General features: G+C 39.4%; 1 protein-coding gene across 1 annotated transcript in view; it reads right to left on the bottom strand.

The window, feature by feature from the left end:
• The window catches only part of RPS6KA6 (ribosomal protein S6 kinase A6), a 39218-nt gene extending 20278 nt beyond the window's left edge, over nucleotides 1-18940 (bottom strand). Inside the window, exons 1-6 of the mRNA XM_030448939.1 lie at nucleotides 18621-18940; nucleotides 9684-9743; nucleotides 6314-6430; nucleotides 3128-3209; nucleotides 2230-2310; nucleotides 1649-1728 (exon numbers count right to left, since the gene is read on the bottom strand). Coding sequence (XP_030304799.1) covers nucleotides 1649-1728; nucleotides 2230-2310; nucleotides 3128-3209; nucleotides 6314-6430; nucleotides 9684-9743; nucleotides 18621-18701 — 501 coding nt within the window. The 5' untranslated portion in view covers nucleotides 18702-18940. The remainder of the gene's footprint in view (nucleotides 1-1648; nucleotides 1729-2229; nucleotides 2311-3127; nucleotides 3210-6313; nucleotides 6431-9683; nucleotides 9744-18620) is intronic.
• Between the last annotated feature and the right edge of the window lie 1242 nt (nucleotides 18941-20182).

Below are 20182 nucleotides of genomic sequence, written 5' to 3'. Positions count from 1 at the left end.
ATGAAACATGATACAAGTCAACTTCATTAAATGTTACCAATAAAAACTGTATTTTATCCTCATTTCACTTCCACAGCTCAACCTCTTACATATACATCAGAATTTACAGACCAGAAGTGTTTTAGTAACCTCATACTAAAATCCAATTAATTTAAAAGATGTGTGGAAAGTATCAAATGTCATTGGAAATTTACCCTCAAGTGTTTTGTCCACTGTCTTTGTTTCACCATGTACTTTTGAAAATACTTTATCTTCCACAAGAAAATAAAATAAAAATAAAATTATTTTTTTTTTAAATCTATTTACACAGGAAGTGTTTAAGGCATCACAGAAGGTAACTCTGTTAAAAATTGGCAAGTTTTCTTACTGTTAAATCTGTTTTTTGTAAGACTATTTTTCTCAAAGGGAATATGTAACTCTTCAACTACCTACCTAGTATTATCATGGATAGACTTGCATCCCTCATTTCAGCAAGTTGACTGCTTGGTAATCCCAGCTCTGTTAGTGCAAGAGTAATTCTTCCTGCTATACCAGAATTTCTTCTATAATTAGACACCCTATATCAAAGAAGAGATTGACCTCTTTCCTACCTACTGTTGCACTGTTACAAGTCTTTTGCAAGTCAGGCAGTTTAAGCTTTTAACCCCCATTTTAGCCTCAAGGTTAATTAATTTTGAGCTCAATTCTTAGACATGAAAAGTGCTTTATGAAGGTCAACTTTTTATAAGAAAGGAAAACAAAAAGCCCTTTAAATTCTTCCTTCTCTGTTGCCTGTTCCTGAAGTAAAGCTTTCTTTTCACAAAAAGTATATGGGGAAAAAAAGCTAACTCATGACCTTACATACTGGGGATAAAACAGCCTCCTCATCATGAAACATCATTCAGTTTGCTCATTTAAGAAAGTGGCTTCTCCTATAAATTAGCAATATAAATGCATTTACTCAAGCAAAAACACTGGAAAGCTCTTTAACTGTGAAGTAGAGACACTGCCATTAAAAATGTACATCTTCATGAAACATTTGCAGAAAGTAAATACACGTCTTAAACATGTTCATAATACTTAAGGTAACATTTAATAAATATTTGATGACAAATGTTTAGGAAAAAAAAGAAAAAAACCAAACCAGGCTGTGTGATATTCCTTCCTCTCCAGAAAATAGAAATGAAAAAATGAAGTTGGATGTTAATGCTAGATGAAGGGGAGTGATTTCAAAAAACCTCAATGTTCACAATGGGTGAGATTAAGCACCAGGATTTATATTACAGCACTATGAAATTTTACAATGCAGCAGAAACTTTTTATATGCAGACTTCCAGGAGCACCTGAGCTGTCTATGAGCATGAGAACTATACATCCCTTTATTGCTAAATCTTGATTTTCTTCAGCTAGGTTTCCAAGCAACAAAACATTTTTAGACAAAAGCACTGTACTCTGCAGATATGAAATTAAAATTCAGGCTACTAATCAATACACAATTATGTTTCTTAATGTTATAGAATATATTCTAGAATACAGAAAGGAAGCCCAGCTAAGTTATTAAAAACTTCCCAACACAAAATGTGGGGGAAAGCAGGTATAGAAGACAACCCTACACTGATAAAAAAAGTCCTGTCTAGCACTGAGAAAAGATAAAATTTTAGGTACTTACCTCTTTGGATAATCGTGTGAATACATCTCCTCCCCTGAGAAAATCCAGTATTAAATACAGCTTCCCTTCAGTCTGAAAGGCTTTGAATTTAAAGAAAAAAATAAATAAATACATGAATGGTTGTGTGACAAAGATGATCTGCAAAACAGATTTGAATGCTTTTACAACTTAGAAATTTCAGTGAAAGGCAATACTTTTGCTACAGAACCAAAATAACTCAGCAGAACATGAGGTAATTCATTGAATGGTTATTTACTTCTTCACAGAATACAATCTTAGTCATACAGATTCATTACAATACTGTTCCTTTATTTCTCCTTGGGAAACACCAAGTATGTGAATGGCTGTGTTTTGATTTTATTCAAAAAGCAAAACATCTCTACAGAACTTGTAAGAATTTTTCAAATCTTTAATTTCCTGAGGACTTAACCAAAAATGTTTATATCCACATGTATTTACATTTTTTTAAAGTTATTAGAACCTGATCCTGACACTAAAAAGGCCACAACACAACTGAGAAAAGCCCAGATCAGCCATGCCTTCAAGGAATGAAAGAAACTAGCCAAAAAAAAAATACCAACCATAGTGCAGTTTGACGATAAATGGATGATTTACTTCTACCAATATATCTCTCTCCATTTTTGTACGAACTCTATCCCGAACTGAGGAGAAAAAAGAAAAAGTTCAGAATAGTATGAAACAAATGCATTTGGTACAGTACAAATGGAGCAGAAACCAGGATATGAAAGTTCTTGCTGTCTAAAAAAATACTTTTCATTGTTACCCAATTTGTTTTTAGGTCTCCCACAAAACACATCCTTCCATGTGTTGTTTTGTTTCTTACCTTCCCCAACTTCCTTACTGTCCTCACTTTTTCCAATACATCTCAGAATTTGTATTATAATCCATATTACTTTCAAGAAAAAAAATTCACATCTACATTTCCAGGCAGCTAACTTCAACTTCTAAATTAACTATTCATACTGAGTCTGCCTTTTAAGATTACTTTTCCCCCTTCACCCACTAACAGTTCCTACACAAAGTGGAGATGCATCCACAGATGTTTCTTCCGAAAGCCAAAACACTAAGCTAGCTTGCTACAGCACTTATAACAAGGGAATGACTTTATTTTAACCACAGTAGAGTTCTAACTTAAAAGACAAAAGGAAAATTGTTTATGAAATTAATTTGTTTTAATATAATGAAAAGACTAAACAGAATTAAATAAGGCAATTTTAAACTTTGAAAGAGTACTTTTTACCACATAATTAAAGCTACCTGGCCAGATTCAAAATAATTCTTTCTGGCCAGATTCAAAACAATTCTTAAACATGAACTTACAAGGTACTCTAGAAAAAACCCAAAACTGTTAGAGTTATGAACTCACTGAAAATTATTTAAAGAAAAGATTGAAAACAAAAGAGATACAGGTGCACTGAAAGCCATTTTTTAAAGTTTCAGTTCAAAAGACACACATACCTTTTAAAGAAGCTTTTTTCAATACTTTCATTGCATAAAGCTGCCCAGCATCAGGACCAATTATCTTCCGTACAAGGAAGACCTGGTAATATAAACCACATTTTTCAAATTACTGCTAAAAATACTGTGTGAACATTAAATCAGCCTGACTAGAAAACTATATCTTTACTTTCCTTTATTATATTTTATTATACTTTACTTTTTATCTTTATTATAGCTTTACTTTTAACTTCAATAGTACAGAAAAGGAAATACCATTTTCTTAATCCCATCCCTCAAAACTCTTGAAATAAAGAGATACCAAACATTCACAAGAAGTCTTTTTGCATAAGCAAGCTTAGTAATTAAATAAGCAACTCTCACAAAGCACTTGCAAACCTTCTGCTCATTTCAGACAGCTTTCAGGTGTTCTTTCCTAAGTACACACCTTTAAAGAAGGGCAAAACTGCATTCCCTTCACCAGACCAGATGCACACACACCACCAAGCTCTCTAGTTGGAAAATACAAATTCTTTCCTACAGCAAGCTGTTCAAATAACTACTGATCAAAAAACACTTACATAAACGTGTTTAAATTCTTGGAGAACAACAATTCTGCCTGGTCTGCCACCTCCCAAGAGATTTTTGAGGTTTCAGACCCAAGTCCCAAATAGGTATCAGGCTATCCTATTGAATTCTGTACAAGTGGCAAGATGAAAGCAAAAAACCTCACCACTGAAGATCAAAGTACCCAAAGTTGCCTCTGGAACAGCCACTCCAACAGGTTTGTCTACTCTCTCCTTTCCAGAAGAGTTTTAGAAATAGATGGTACATAACTTGACACTAAGGAAAGCAAGTTAGAATAATCAAGTCCAAATTCATCTACCTCTACTAATAATACTAATTCCTAGGGATTTCAATTTTCAAAATTCTTTGGTGTGTGCTCCCATTTCTAAGTTGTTCTTAGAGTATTAATTGAGTTATGAGGAATGTTTGTCCTGTAAAAAAAAGTACAAATCACAAGATAAAACCAAGAGTTAACCCAAAACTGCCTCTCTGACCTCACTTTTTTATTAGTACTAGATTTATTTACATGTATACTTTATCAGAAGTATAAGATGTTTAGAAATTATTTTTAAATAAATAAATAAAGGAATGGTTGTGTTACAAAGACAATTTAAAAATATAAAATAAACTTCTCAGGTTTTCCTTTCCAGAAGTAGAAATACATATGCTGCCACTGACTAAATAGTACAGGATTGCTTTTATTTCAAGCTCTGGTTAGATGAAAAACATGATGTTTCAAGGTTAACCATTTTTTTTGGTTTACATTCTTCCTAATTACATGACATTGGAGCTCAAATAGGGAGTATTGCAAACACCAGAAAATAACATTTGTAGATTGATACACACATAACTCTAGAAAGTAAAATATTAATAAGAACATCCAAGTATTTTAGTGCATAATAACTAGCAGCTAGTGAGAATATAAGGGAATACAAATCCTCCTAAGGACCAAAACATCTGCCACTGTGGAAACTACTCAAGCACCATCTATTTCATTTACAGACAAGGTCTCCATAATCCTGCACCTTGTGGATATGCAACAACTGGTTGTTAATTGTTAAGCACAACCAAGAGGGACAGATATTGTGCAAAGTGATTCACCTAAGGACATCTTCAGCAGGAGGTGGTGATGCCTCGGGACATTATCAAAGGCTGAAGAAATTCAGCACCTGGTACAAGGTTTAACCCTTTTTTTCTGTGAAGCAATAATGTTAAACCCTGCACAGATGCCAAAAAAGAGAGAAGGAGGATAGGCTGGAGCACTCTATTAGCCAAAGCAAACCAACTTTGTTTGCTAAATCCAAAGGGACATCCCTGGGAAACATGAATTGGAGAAACAAACACCATGAATGCAACAGCCACTGATCTTTGTTGTTTGTTTTCTCTTTTTGACAGAAAGTTACAAATATTAGCCAAATATTAGCCAAAAGAGCTCTGCTCAGATGTGCAACAGAACTGCCCGATTCTTCAAGCTGGCTCCTGAACAAACTTGCCAGGTTTCCAGAGCTCTAACACAGACATCTCACCAAGCTTGGGGGATTTCAAGGAAGAGCATCCCTTAGGCTGTCAGAAGTTGGTAGACTTAGCAGTGCTGGGTTAACAGTTGGACTTCATGATCTTAAATGGCTTTTCCAACCTAAATGTTACTACTACTCAAAGCCTGAACTCCACAAAGTAAGAATCTGAGTCAGGACTAACGTGTCCATACCAGATCTGCTGAAGACATCTCAAGTCAGGAATGACAAATGCTTGGAGCCTTTTAGGTCCTGAGGATGAGAAGTGTATGAGGGAACTGGCTACCAACACTACCAGATAAAGAAATGTTTCTTAAGTTGTAAAAATTATGAAATATTTTAAAGTCTACTTTGTAAACTCACATTTTCACAGATGCCTTCCTAATACCTAATTCTATTTTTCCCCTCTCAAACATCTCTGCAGGTTTGTTCCTGCCACAATACAGACAAAACCAGCAGAAAAACAGAAAACTAGAAACATATGTAAAGCTGATTGTCTCTTTTGTGTTGCAAAACATCTAGTTTAAGGGTCTGGTCTTAAAAACTAAGTTAGCTTCTCATACACTAGGCTGAGTGTGTCAATTAATGTGTTTCAAACTTGTGACTCAGGCATTTATTATTCATTTCATTTCTGCAATGTAATACCAAGTGGAACATTACAAAAATTATTTTAACAAAAAATTGCCATCTTTCTTCCATAACTTATTTGAATAATTGTTCACTCAGTGTCTTTTATCTGCAGATTGCTTGACAAATATAACAAAATTAAAAACTGAAATACGTGTCACAGGTTATTTATTTCACTGTTACCCTGCTTCAAGTTCCAAACTACCACGATCATTCTTTTGTATCTACATCACTACAGATTTCCTATATTGAAAAAAGTCAAGAAGCATGTCAGGCACCCTCAGCTAAGAGACAGATCACTGGATTCTCTGTATTTGTCTACTGATGTTTTAGGATGTCTACTGATGCCCTAAAATGTCCTCCTGACTACAGACTGAGGCTGTACATCCACCTCTACTCAGATTTGTCAGCTTTATAACTGAAATAAGGCAAGTAAAACATGAAAATAAGGACAAATGTCCAAAGTGGCATCAGATGAAAAGCAAGGTTATCATCTTACCTTTCCAAATGATCCCTGTCCAAGAACCTTAAGTAGCTCAAACTGTGCTGGATCTGCTTTCTCACATCCTTCTTTCACATGGTGTGTAATAGGAATTTCTTTCACACTTCCTTCATCCTATTGTTTCAAGGCAAACAAAAATACAACAGTGAACAGGCAACACTGGTTAGAAGTGCATGTAAATGTCTGCTTTTTTTTTGTTCTCTGTTTTGTTTGATTGGTTTGGGTTGTGTGGTTTTTTATATTTGGGATTCTAACAAGGCATAAAAGTAAGATGTTCAAATGAAGAGTTATCCCATCCATCTTATTTTAAATAAATGCATCCAAAATTTCTAAACTAAGGCAAAGTGCTCAAAGACTGCTCGTTTCCTTTTATCATAAATATTACAGCTACAGCAAAGATGGATTTTCTTACACAAAAGGAATAAATACACAGACTTTTAAAGCATTTCTAGGATGATCCTTCTGTGCTTCACCTCTGCTTTAGCAGCCTTCACTTTTCCCAGTGATTACTCCTCTCATCTTCCCCCTTTCCTGAAATAGTCTCAGTGAAAGCTAAAAGGAATTTCAACATTTTAGGTAATTATTACTCTTCACAGCAGTGAATAATAAATATGGTCATTCAGTAGTAGCTGGAGGAACATGCATCATTTGAAGAGCTCAAATAAGAGCTGAGTCATCTTAGGAACCCTGAATTCTTGGATCCAACAGAACCACAGCTCTGGGGTGAAGAGCTCATGGGAAGCCTATCCTGTGTGGAGAGCTCCTCCAGAGAGGTAATTCTGAGGTAGGTAGAAGCTTTGTGTTCTGTTGACTTTTTCCAGTTACTCTCCTCTTTAGCAAAGCAAGGCAACAGCAGCTACAATTGTGAAAGGACAAACAGACGTGATGAAAACAAATCAAGATTATGTATTGCAGCTTTTATGGTGTAGGAAAAGTTTCCTTAAGCCAAACGAAGCAAGATGTCAAAATAAGAACATCTGAAACTAAAACCTTCATGCTAAGGCCTACAACAGCAGCCTCAGCTGAAAAGGAGCAGCAACCCTCAACCCTGTCAAGAATGCCAATGAACTTCTTGTGCATGGCAAACACAACCCAAAATCCCACCTGATTTGCTTTTAGGGTATCCAAACTATTAACAACCATCCTCCTGTCCTCTCTTGAGTTCTTAATCTTGAAAGGCTCATTTAGGAAAAAGCAGAAAAGACTCTTACCAACCTACAGTGCATTGCTTCCCCTCATTAACAGGTATGAACATAGACAGAAAAAGACCTGATGATTTGATGCAACAGTTGGGCTTAAGACAGAACATCATTTTATGTTCTACAGAAAGTCTTGCTTCAAACTAACCTCTTAATATATTCACAAACTGTAGTCCAGCTGTTATTGCACAGAAATATTTTCCCCTCCCCTCTCTATGTCATATTCTTGTTTGTTCTGACTGCTTCCCAAGCAGAGGTAAGTATTAACACCAGACACTGCTGGATAACAAAGTTAATTCACACTAAGCCACTTTATTTCCCTCTTTGTTGACAAAAAACCCCCAGCTGACATTGGCTGATAATACAGTGTACACATCCCAACATCCATCTTGTTGACTCTGTATCTATATATTCATAGGGGAGATGCATATACCTTTTCATTTGTGTTTCTTTTTTTTTTAAACACATGCCTGGAATTTAAGGCAGGTAAGAACACTTTCATTTCAAGTCATCTGATGACAAATGAAAGCAGCAAGTTGTCTAGTTATACACCAAGTTATACCACAGACTTAATGACTGGTGCTATGAAATATGTAAATACTCTATTTAGAAGCCTTTTTACTTGAGCATCCTAATTTGTATGCCTTCACAGTGTGAATCTTTGCATGAGAAAAGATCTTTTAAGAGTTCACCTGTTTCTCTGTTTATCACCCACCTTGAGTCATTAGCCTGTGACATCACATGTGGTTGCTGAGGAGACTGACAGTTTTTCTAAATGTGAACTGAGAAGAATGTTTGCCATGCAAAGAAAGAATAACTTCAGACTTATGAAAGGAGATGTTTTTATGAAGCATTTTACCTTTGCAAAAGGTATCTCTATAATTTCACCTACCTACCTATCACTTAAGTACTAAAAACTGGCGTGACTGAGGTATGAAAGGACCTCTGCATCATCAACAAGAAATGAGCAGGTAAAGAGTTGAGCAGATACATAAGCAGGTTCATTTTCAATTCACAGTCTGGCTTCCATGAACTGCCAATTTGGTTATCTGATTTTCTCTCTGCTGCCTGAGCAGCACATCTACTTCGGGGCTCAGCTCCCACAAGCCTTGCACAAGAGGGGAACGATTCCCAGCAGGTTCACCAGGAGACAAAAGCAGTGAACAAAATGCTGCAATCAGTTATGGCTCTGTGCCATCTCCCTTCCTTCCAGCTCCACTGGTATGCAGCCCCAAGCACCTAACAAACAAGCTCAGCAACATCCTTTTTGGATCAAGTACAGTGAAAGATTGAGACAAGCCATTGCTCATCTTTTTTTGCTTCATGTCAGATGACTATAACACCAGTGGTTTATTGACTTCACACCATGAAATGTCCCAGCACTGCATGTCTCAAGCCCCAAGAGTTTATTCTCCAAATCACTTAAAAAATATAACATTGCAATACAAAGCAGTGGTTACAATTGGCAATAAGATCTACTTGATACCTTCCTTGCATGATCCTGATCAAAACCACATGAATGTGTGTGCTTAAAATTGATGGTAATTTTTTCCATGCTAATTTTTCCATGATTTTTTCCACACAGAGAATTTAGCCTTAAGTTTAGCCAGAAAACAGAACACTCATTTCAGCATCTCCTACATGTGCACATCACCAAGGCACCGGACAAAAATCATGCTTGATTTGGTCTATCTGGGACATTTCTACATAAAAGGCAAATTAACATACTGGTGTAAAAATTCATTCTGTTCTAAAATAGCAGGAATTAAATCACCTCTAGATGAGTGTACAGCAACTACATTAAAAAAACCACAAAAGAACAGATGACAGTGTAAGGAGAGCAACATTAAGCACAGGGTATATAAAAGGTTCATGGCTGAGCTGAATATTTTCTGAGGTCAAGGGACCTGTAAATGCTCTTTCCATCACATGCAATCTGTTTTCCTTACAGCATTGCCTTGTGTGGCAATCTTCCCCAAAGAAAGCACTTACAGCCCCTACCCAGGTACTTATTTTCAGAATCAGCTTTGAGACTTAAGAGCCTCTTCAGATCTGTCCAAATAAAATGATGGGTTTGAAAGTTAAAGAGCAGGGAATGAATACATTTTGGTTCCAAAGGAAGGCATGCTAATGAATGCTTCATGTGAACATTTATCAATTATACTTACATGGTAGGAATATGGTTCACCTTCTTCCATAGGCTCATCTGCCATTTTAAGGCCATTTAGCTGGAGAGGGGAAGGGGAATACAGAAGAGAAAAACAAACAAACAAACAAAAAGTCATCATTAGGACATAACAATTTAAAATACACAGAGTTTATAACTTGAGCAATTTACATTTCAGAACACACTAATGAAAACTGGTGTTCTTGTTGCTCTCAAGCTGCAGTTTCAAACAAATACTACAGCACAGCAGTTATATTTAGCATCTTCCTTATGTATCATGTAGCTGATCCCTTTGTAAATGCCATTCCAAACTAATTTAATTGGAATTACTATAAAATTTCATGTTCAAAAGCTACAGATCCCATCCATACAAGATGACACTAATCCTTCCATTGTGCACAAAATTTATGGTCCAGATGCTTTTCAGAAACCTAAAAACTGCTGCTGAAAATTAATTTGCAGTTTAAGAAGAAAAGATTCAGAAGTGATTTTAAGTCTTTTTGGAGCAGAGGGAAAAGTCCTCAGGCAGAATGAAGAATACTTACCACAGAATTATGATGCATAAAAATAACTCCCATTTCCTTAAAAAATTCCATTCCTCTAAAAACTTGCTTGTTTCAAAAGTTTAAATATCCAGCAAACAGAACACTCAAACTTTAACGAGGTACTTTAGAAACTATAGATCTGTGTATTATGGATCAATTTTAAAAATAATACCCCTGAGAGGCAAAAAGCATGACAAGAATCTGGATAGAAGCAATTAAATGTCAAGCTCTTAAATAAGCACAATACTTGCCAGCATTTGCCTACCCCCTTCACACACTTCAAACAAAGATATCAAGCCCACAGTCACAATAAGTTTATTTATAGATAAGTTTAGTTTAAGCTATCCTTAAGTGACAACTCACTGTTTTTTCACAACCAAAATGAAAAAATACACAGAAATACAAAGGACTTGCTCTGTTTCAATATGCAAAGCATTCATTAAAAAGTGGGAATACTTGATAAAAGGGGTGAAGCCAATTATAGATTTTGCTAGTGACAATTGCTAATTTATGTTAATTGTTCGGCATCACTAACTCCATGCCACAGATTTCACAAAACACTAAGTAGAAACAACATAAGAAAACCCAGGGTTTCTTTCCTGAAAACAGAAGTTAAGCAATTAAATTCCCGAACAAGGTAATGAGGTGGAGTTTTTTTTCTTCTGAATTTATCTAAAATAAATGCTTAAGATACTGCAATATGGCGTGAGCTGGCAAACTACAGGACTACAAAGAATCACAAAATGCCCTATCCAAAAACCAGACCAGAAAACTTGACAGAGAGGCAGAGACCCAGTGATAGCTGATACCACTTCAGTGAACTCAACCACTTCCCCTGCCTCTTCAAGGACTCTTGAATTCAAGCAGAGCTTTTAAGAGCTAAATCCTAAATTAATGATTTTGATAAAATTAAATCTCCAATTGTTGTAACAAGATACAGGCACTTATTTTTGGATTGCATCATCATAAAATAAAAATAAAAAAAAATAAATCAAAGAAAGTAACATAAAGCTTTGGTCACTTTCACTCTTCTTGCTACATATTTTTTTTTGCAGTTTTTTTTCCCCAAGTTAAATACTTGTAGGGATGGAACACCCAATGTATTTGTTACTTTATGAATTACTTGGATGGACCAAGAAAGGATGCCAAAGTTCAGGCAAGATCTGAACTCCAACCTCGTTTCAGATATTTCACTGCCATGCCATTTATTTTCACAATATCACTACATTGGACTCAAGCATGAATTCATGTGAAGCCCACCCAAGTTCTCAAAAATCCTATTTGGACCTGGTAAGAAAAATGAGTTTCCATTTGAAGTGCTCAGAAATAAATAGGCTTTAATTTGAGGTGAATTTAATATTCAGCTCACCTTTTCTTTAAGAATGGCCAACATTTTCCAAGGTTTTTAACTAACATTTAAACTCTGGAACCATATCACTAGCCAGAAGATCTGTGGGCACACTGAAAACAGTAGCTTAACTCCAGGCAATCAGATGGAATAGGAATCCAGCATGATATTTGATTTACAAAGTTCCTAAGCATGCCAGGTAGAAATACTTTAATACTTTCAGCTTTCTGGCAAATCAAATACAGTAAGTGACTGGATTTTTATGGCAGGTAATCAAACGTTGTCTTAATTAAAAATTTCCTATCATACACTTTCCCCCTTCATTGTTACTCATGTGTTTTGTTTTTTTTTTCCTGTCCAGCCTCTCCATAACACCAGAGACTGGGATGCCTGCCAACTTTTAGTACAAAGAATTTTATGTTCAAGTGCATGAATCTACTTTTATTGCCTGATATACACAACTTCACTTCTGCCTTACTTGTTTGTGAGCATTGGTCACTATCCATTAAAACCACAAAGTAAAACAATAAATGCCAATGAACCCACTGGATTGCAAACAGAAGTCTAGCAGTGTTAGAGAACTAGTAGTGTGCTAGTTATTCAGTATAGAAAACAAAAGCAATGAAAAAAATCAAATCACTGCTGTCCTATAGTTACTTCTACTGGCCAAGTTTCAGCACCCAGAAATTTCTTGTCTCTCAGACAAAAAAAGAAAAACTGCAATTAATACTTAATTTCCACCTTCAGGGAAACCAAATACAAAATTCTGCTTTTGCAGCCAACTAGGACCCCTTTCAATTATTTATTCATGAATATTTATGCACAAACATATATAGAACAGAACTAATTTAACCTGAGTTATTATTTACTGTCTATGAATGCATAAATTTAACTTACTGAGAATTAGAAAGCACATCTGTAAGAAAAGAGGTGAAATGAACCAAGTACTATTATTCTGAAGGATATTGTTTCATTCTGGAGTCACTTGGCTGCCCAGTACTGCTGAAGGTCTAAAACTAACTGAACATTTTAAATATTAACTTTCAATAAAACACAAACTAAACTCAGACTTTTAGGCAAACAGTGTCAATACTTTCCAGATTAAAAAAAAAAAATCAAGTTAAAGTATTCCATGTTGTTGCCAAGCACAAAGATAACCAAAAGCACTACATAAAGAAATGAGAACAAGTTAAGGTCAGACAACCTGGCAGGTAAGAAACTTACTTTTTCAGAGGTAAATGCCATAAGAGGCTAGATCCTTCAATGTTGAACTGCCTCTGCCTTCCAACTTAAATAGCTGTGATGGATCCCATGACTAGCTGGGACTATACCCTGTTACCTTGGGAGAATATCCAAAGGGCTTTTGTGGGCTGGTAAAAAGCTTAACTCCAATTGCCCATGTTTTTCTTCTGTTAATTACAACAGAGCAGATGAAACCCAGCACTACCAAAGATAAGAAGCATCTCCCCCCTACCCTGCTCCCTAGGAAGAAATGTTTTTAATAATTTACATGGTGAATTAATTATAGTTTGGTGGGTCTATAGGTTTAGGTTGAAAGGAGCTAGACAAGTGGTCAGCAAAAATGTCTACACAGAAAAACAGCACAAGACATAAAGCTGGTTTATTCTGCACTGTTTTTATGTGTCTTCCTTAAGCCATTCAAACAGAACTAAAGATTTTCTAGGTAAAAAACCAAACACAAACAAACAAACAAAAAACCCCAAAATAATTAAAAAAACCAAATCCACAGATCTAAAAATTTTATAATCAAAGTATTATTAGAAGTAGAAAGAATTATTCATCATCACTCACGGATAATTTTGCCTGGTTTCAAATAGGTAAAATTCTACCTCAGGATCAACAAAAGCTTCTGCATCCTCCCCAGTCCCTTCTTCACTGTGCTCCCTTTGCCAAGTTACTACAGCTACAGTCACCAGACCTACACCTCTCAGTTCTTCCACACCAACACAAGACAAACCAGTTTGCTTCCCCACAAACAAAAGCATTACTTCAAATGCTTATTTCAAAATGTGAAGAGTGGAAACCTACATTAGAAACCCCAATTATCCTGAGAGGACTGAGGAACAAAATACTCAGGGAAAAAAAAAATTCCTGTTAAGACAACCACATTTGTTCCTCGTTTATTTGGAATTACAGCTGCAAAGAATTTGCATCATTAATTTAATTAGCAACATATTGGCCTACAGAATTTCCTGAGAACTTTGGGAGTCTGTCCACAGCCACAGGTAAGAAGTTATTTTTTTAAAAAAAAGTCTAAAAGTTATTGTGAAAAAAACCTAAGACGTAAAGGCACCTGCTCTTCCTATAAAACATCCACAAGTTTTCTCCATGCAACAGGTTTTTTTAAAAAGATCTTGCTCATGCACGCAAGTAGAAGAGGCCAAGTAACTCCCTCCCACCTCCTTTAAACATGGCAAGTAAAAGAGAAAAATAAAACCATCTACCTCAAAAAAATGAAATAAATCCCTAAAGCCATAACCAATTACCAGGGAAAGTTCTAAAGTTCTTTTCCTGTGGCAAATAAGTCACAAGTTCAGACAGGATAACAAACATGTAATTACTGATTTTAAAAGAACATTTTGATCCTTCCCATTATCAGAGATCAGGGGAGAATCATGTGTGCCTCAGAGTAGTTATGGCTAGGACAAGACACAAACCCAAGCATAAGCACAGGGATCACTGAACTAGTGAAGGACTTGAGATCTTCTCATTTCTGCCTCTCTGGGAGATGATTTTAACTCCATAACCAAAGCTCTGGACATGGTGTTCAGTGGCAGATTAAAGAAGACTGGGACAGAGCAATATTTAAACTCAGTGAAAACAACAAAATTTATTTTTTATATTCTTAATGTAACAAAAAATTACATCTTTAAATATTAATTTTAAAGTTAACAAACCATACTGTTCTGGTTTAGAGTTACTGTGAAGTCTCTCCAAAGCCATCCTGGGGGAACAGACAGACCCCTTGCTCCTTTTAGAGACTCCCACCACCACAGCAGATTTCCAAAACTGTCTTTCAAAGTGGAAAGCCCAAACAGAATCCTTACAATTACACTGTAGAGCTTCTCAATAAATAAAGAAACTCATTGTTTTCCATTTAAGAGTATTAACATGCTTTTTTTTTTTCCCCCATTTTTTTCTCAAGGCAGCTTGTTCTCAGCAGAACTGTAAATTGTTGCAGTGGCTGAGGGCACTTAATTCAAGTTATGGCCAATACTACTGCTTTCTTTTCCTAACATAACACCACCTAATTGTGGAGATTTTCAGAGATGCACGAAACTAGGTAGCTGAGTCATCCCTGTCACTGCCAGGAATTACTCACAAAGGAGTTATGCAACTCCCAACACTGACAAAATTCTGTGGCCTTTGACAGACCAAGCTCAGAACATGCTTAAGAGGATGGACTGAAAACATTGGTCAAAATCAAAGATGCATTTATCTAAATTGGCACGGGTGATGGGTTATGTACACCAGCAGCAAAGCTCAACTCAGGAACATGGCTTTTGGAAGGCAGCAGCTTCCAATGCAGCCCAGTTTTCCAGCAGAATACTTTAATTTCACTTTGTTGTTCCAGCCTTGTCTTCCTTGTCACTGTCACCCAATTAAGCAACTGGTTTCTAAAGTATTAATTAAAAAAAAAAAGTATAAGGATAAAGTTAAACATTTATGCAATTGACAATATTCACATATTGAAACCAGCATGCACTTGAGTCAATTACACTTCTCTTTCCAAATGCATGCAAGACTACTTCAACTAAAAGGGCAGAAAACTGCAAAATTACTGTATTCTGCCCAAGTATTTTTGTATTTCATTCAGCTTGGTCAATAAAACGTTAACATTTAATTTCCTGTTTCTTTGTAGCCTGCAATCACACTTGAATAAATCTATAACAGTTGATTATAATGGACACCCTCATACCTATTTTTATTACCATGAAAATACTTAGTAATCCAATATTTAAGAGGAAAGAATTTCACTCAATATTTGAAATTTAACCTGCATGACATCAACCCTTCCTTCTGCCTGAGGAATTCCCACAGTGACAAAAGTGCTTCACAAGTGACACTGTCATAAGAACACAAAACCAGACAGGACCAACACAATATAGTCTAAAATGTAATCCTCAGCACTTCAAAGACCACCAACGTGAAAAGGGGCAAAATAATTTAGTCCTTAATTACTTCCAAAAGTTCATGTTGGTTTTAATGCCTTAAAGCATGAAAATGTGCTTCCTTCAAGATCACATCCTTCCCCTGCCAATTGTTTTTTTTTCTTCACTTCATCAACACAAGCAGCACCTCACTGATTCTGGTAACATCATCCTAAATTTAGTCAACAAGCAGACTCCACAGAGAGAAACATTTCTCAGATTTTTCCTCCTCTGCTAGAGCTGCTGGAAACAAGCACCAGCAAGTGCAAATAAGCTAGTTTTCAAAATATAGAACAATTCACAGTGACACTGCTGACTGCTGTTCCAGTGAGGCCAGGGTCACTGAGCTCTACCAGAGTGTCAACATAAGGCTGTGGTAAGTACTACAAAGCTGCAATTAACTCTGTAACATGAAAAGTGAACCAACAGAATTTTAATATGAAGCCAACCTTTGTGAAATCCTCAAATGACGAGGATACAGAATTTCAACAAATGAAAAGTACTGCAGACCCCTGAGATGCACTTAATACAAAGTGTTATGACAGTAACAAGTATTTGTTAACATATTTTGGGAACTTACACACGACTTGAAGAGACTGGTTTTGGTATCAATGAAGTCTCAAACACTGCTAGCCAAATGTAACACAGTGGTAACAAACATGATGCCTCATTTTAATCAGAGTACAACTGAAATAGCTCTATGCAGCCCCTGTTGAGTAAGTTGTTCATGTACAAGCTTGAGGAAAAAATTTGAAGAAAGAGTGTTGCAAACATTCCTCTTCAGATGTTAGGAACCCAGAGCTGTTTCAGCCACCAGCCCATGACCTGCTGGCTAGAGGAGGATGACTGCAGAACCAGGTTCTCATATCACCAAGCTCATGTCTTTTTACCAGCCCTGACTCTCTCAAGGATTTGAAGATAACTTCCATGTCCCCATCCTCAGCAGAAGTATCTGGTGAGCTTTTCTGGGCTGGTTCTCCAGCCTCTTGCTCACTGCCAATCCTCTATTTATGGCAAAACACAAAAGCAGCACAGAACACAATACCCTGAAAACAGCAAAAACCACAGTGGAGGGATAAAAAAATACTAAAACACCACAAATGTTCACATTTCAGCTGCAACACTGGTTAACATTGATGTATTGCAGTTTTCTTAAAGACAGCATCATCAGGGTGAAGAAAGTTCTGAGACATTCATACCTGAACTACAGCCTATTATTTTTACAGCCCATAAGGTTAATAGTAAGCCTAATACTTCTGCTGACTTTTTAATCCTTACCTTTAGCTTCACTAACATAATAAGGATTTCTCTAATATTGAAGTTCAGGGATTGCATCGAGTATTATTAGATCATTAGAATACTTTGCAGTGTTACTGTGTAGCAGCTGTGGTGTAGAAATGCATACTCAGTAATTACAATTCTTGGAAGTAGCACTCTGTAGACACAGCTATTGAAAATAATAATAGAAAAAAATTAAGACATTTAAAATCTCATGGCTTTACTCCTACGGTGAATTGCTGGTTTTTATTTTTCCCTTTCCACGCATAAGTTTTTATTAAAGACTAAAATTTCACCAAGGCTTTTAAAGGATATTCTTTCTTGCCAAAACTTTAACCTTTGCCTGTTTTGCACACTCTGAGGTCCGAGATGAATTTTCTACAGAACTTTTTGCTTGTGATAAGAAAACCCCACCGCATCATGGCAAGCAAGTATGACCAGTTTCAAGAAGCTTTCTTCTAGATAAGATTGTGTGTCTAATACACCTAGGTGTAATCTTTTTATTTGTCATACTTGATGATACTTGATAGACAGTCCTACGCTTCAGATTTTAAAGTGCAAAAGTTTTAATACTCCAGTGTCACGTTCTGATAGGTTACATCCATTAATTATAGCCATTTAATAATTTGCTTTTAAACAGCATTTGGTACTTGCTTATGGATGCACCTGGAGTGCTAAGCAATACCTCGAAGACACTTTTGAAGTTGTTCCTTGTTCTTGAGGACACTTAAGCACCCAGACCTCAGCCAGGTTCCTTCTGTTCGTTGAGCATCTGACAATTATTGTGCAGTTATTAAACGGGAAAGCAAAGGGACCTCTCCTGGGGACAACATCCAGATGCTCACCCAGATCAATTTCAGAAGTTAAAAGGAACTTTCCACGGGCGCTACGGCCACAAAACCCAGTTTATAAAAATTCTCCAGAGCTGAATGTGAACGGAGAACCCACGGCAATGACACTGGCACGGGTGGGAAGGAGACACAAAGCTCCCCGGCCTGCACCGCCCGGTCCCCGCACGCCCCCGTGGCTCTCCCCGAACTCCCCACGTGTTCCGGCCGCCCCGCAGCCCGCACCGCCCGGGGAGCGCGGTTCGGAGCCGCCGCCGCCGCCCCCCCCACCCGAGCCCCGCAGCGGGGCTCAGCCGGGGCCGGGAGGCGATGGCGTGGGCCGCGGTGGAAGGCGGCGGGGCCGGGCCCTTCCGGGGCTGCGGAGGGGACGGGAGGGGGCCGCGGGTCGCTCCTGGAGCCGCCGCCGCCTTCCTGGGACGGGACGGAGCTCCCGGGAAGGGCGGTCCCGGCGCGGCGGCGTGCGCAGGCCGGGTGCCGGGGGGATCCCGAGGGAAGGGGGGGGCGGAACGGCGGCGGCGCCGCCACAGAGGGCGCCGGGATCCGGCGGGGGGGGGGGAACAGACCGGGGGCTGCCGGGGAGAGGTGGGGGCCACCGGGGAGAGGCCGGGGGCGTTGCGGTCCGCCCGCCCTCCCCGCTTCCTCCTCCGTTCCGTCCGTCCGCAAGCGGCGGGGAGCGGTGAGGCAGGTGCCGGCGGGGAGTCGTCGGCGGCGTGGGGAGCTCCGCCTTCCCCCCCGCCCCGCACTGACCTCGGCGCCGCTCACGTACAGCTCCATTTTGTGGCAGGGCTCCGGCTCCTCCGCGTCCTCCAGCGGAGCGAACGGCACCATGTCCCGGCTCTCCTTTTAGCCGGGCAGCGACCGCCAGCCGCTGCGCATTCCCCGGTCCCGCGGCACGGCTCAGAGGCGGCGGGCAGCGGCTCCCTTCCCCTTCCTCCTCCTCCCGCCCATAGAGAGCGGCGGCGGCAGCGGCGGACCCAGAGCCCGGGTCTAAGGCTGCTGCCGGGCGGCGGGGGCGGCTCCGCTCTGCGCTGCCCCGCGCACACCCCCCAACATGGCGGCCGGAGGGGGCGGGGCCTGCGCGGCGTGGGGGTGACGTCAGCGCGGGCCGGAGAATCCCCCGCAGGGGGAGGGGGCGGTGACGCGCGCGCAGCCGTTAACGGCCGCTCTGCCGCGCGCCGCCTCAGTGAGGGGAGAGAGGGACGGGGGACACAGGGGACATGAGGGGGACACGGGGGACATGAGGGGGACACGGGGGACGTGAGGGGGACGTGAGGGGGACACAGGGGACACACACACACACACACACACACGGCATCCCGGGAGGGCTCACGGGGCTTGGGGAGGTGAGGGGGAGAGGTCAGTGGGCGTAAGGCACCTGGATGTGAGGGGAAGATTAAAAAAAAGACCCGGGGGGTGGGGGCTGAAAAAGCGATGGTGGAGGTGAGTGAAGTGTGTGAAGGAGGGGACCCACGAAGGAACTCCCTACCTGAGGGGTCTGGAGGTGCCGAGCGTGGGCAGGCCCGGCTGTGGGGCAGCTCCAGGGTGACACCTCTGAGGAGTGAGGCTCTGCTCCCGGTGAAGTGATACAGGAAGGGGGGGGAAAAAAAAAAACAAAAAACAAAAAAACCAAAAGTTTTGGTTTGCAGAATTCAGAGGTGGTAGGGTAAGAAGGACAAGGCGACTGGAAAGTGGAAAATTATAGCCTGGATCCTCCTAGGTGCTTGGTGAGATGCGAAGTGTGAGTAAGCTGAGCGTGGAGCAGTTTGCTTCACCGTGGTTACAAACACCAAGGGGATGGACTCCTTTGTTTCCAAGCATGTGGTTAGAGAGCAACACAACAGTATTTCCAAACCTGAGTGGGTAGAAAAAAAGCCCACGGGTGAAAAAATATTTCTCCAGTACCGTTTGATCTTAGGAGCTGGAAAACCCTAGATGACGCTGTAAAAAATACGTCGTTTTAATGACAGAAAGCTGCCTCAGTGACACTGAGTTGTTATTGAAACACTGCATGACTTAGTAGTGAGCCCTGCCCTTTAGATAAAGCCAGCAGAGGAGGCCTCAAACCATTTTTATCTGCCAAATAATTTTGATGAAATTAGCATGACCGAGGGAACAACATGGTACACCCCACGGAATGCTTGGCTGCCTTGCTTTTTTTCTTTTTTTGGCTCAGGAGTCAATCATCACACAAACAAATGCCCAGGATAAGATGCTGTGCTGCTGGAGACCTCGATGAAACCGAAGCTTTCCCAGAGCTGACCATCCCCAGCTCCCTGTGCCTGAGCCTGCTGAAGAGCTCACATTGTCAC

The sequence above is a fragment of the Calypte anna genome, chromosome 4 (genome assembly GCF_003957555.1).
Source record: "Calypte anna isolate BGI_N300 chromosome 4, bCalAnn1_v1.p, whole genome shotgun sequence".
Taxonomy (NCBI): domain Eukaryota; kingdom Metazoa; phylum Chordata; class Aves; order Apodiformes; family Trochilidae; genus Calypte; species Calypte anna.
The sequence above is the reverse complement of the archived record's forward strand: the minus strand, read 5'-3'. Positions and strand labels throughout refer to the sequence as shown.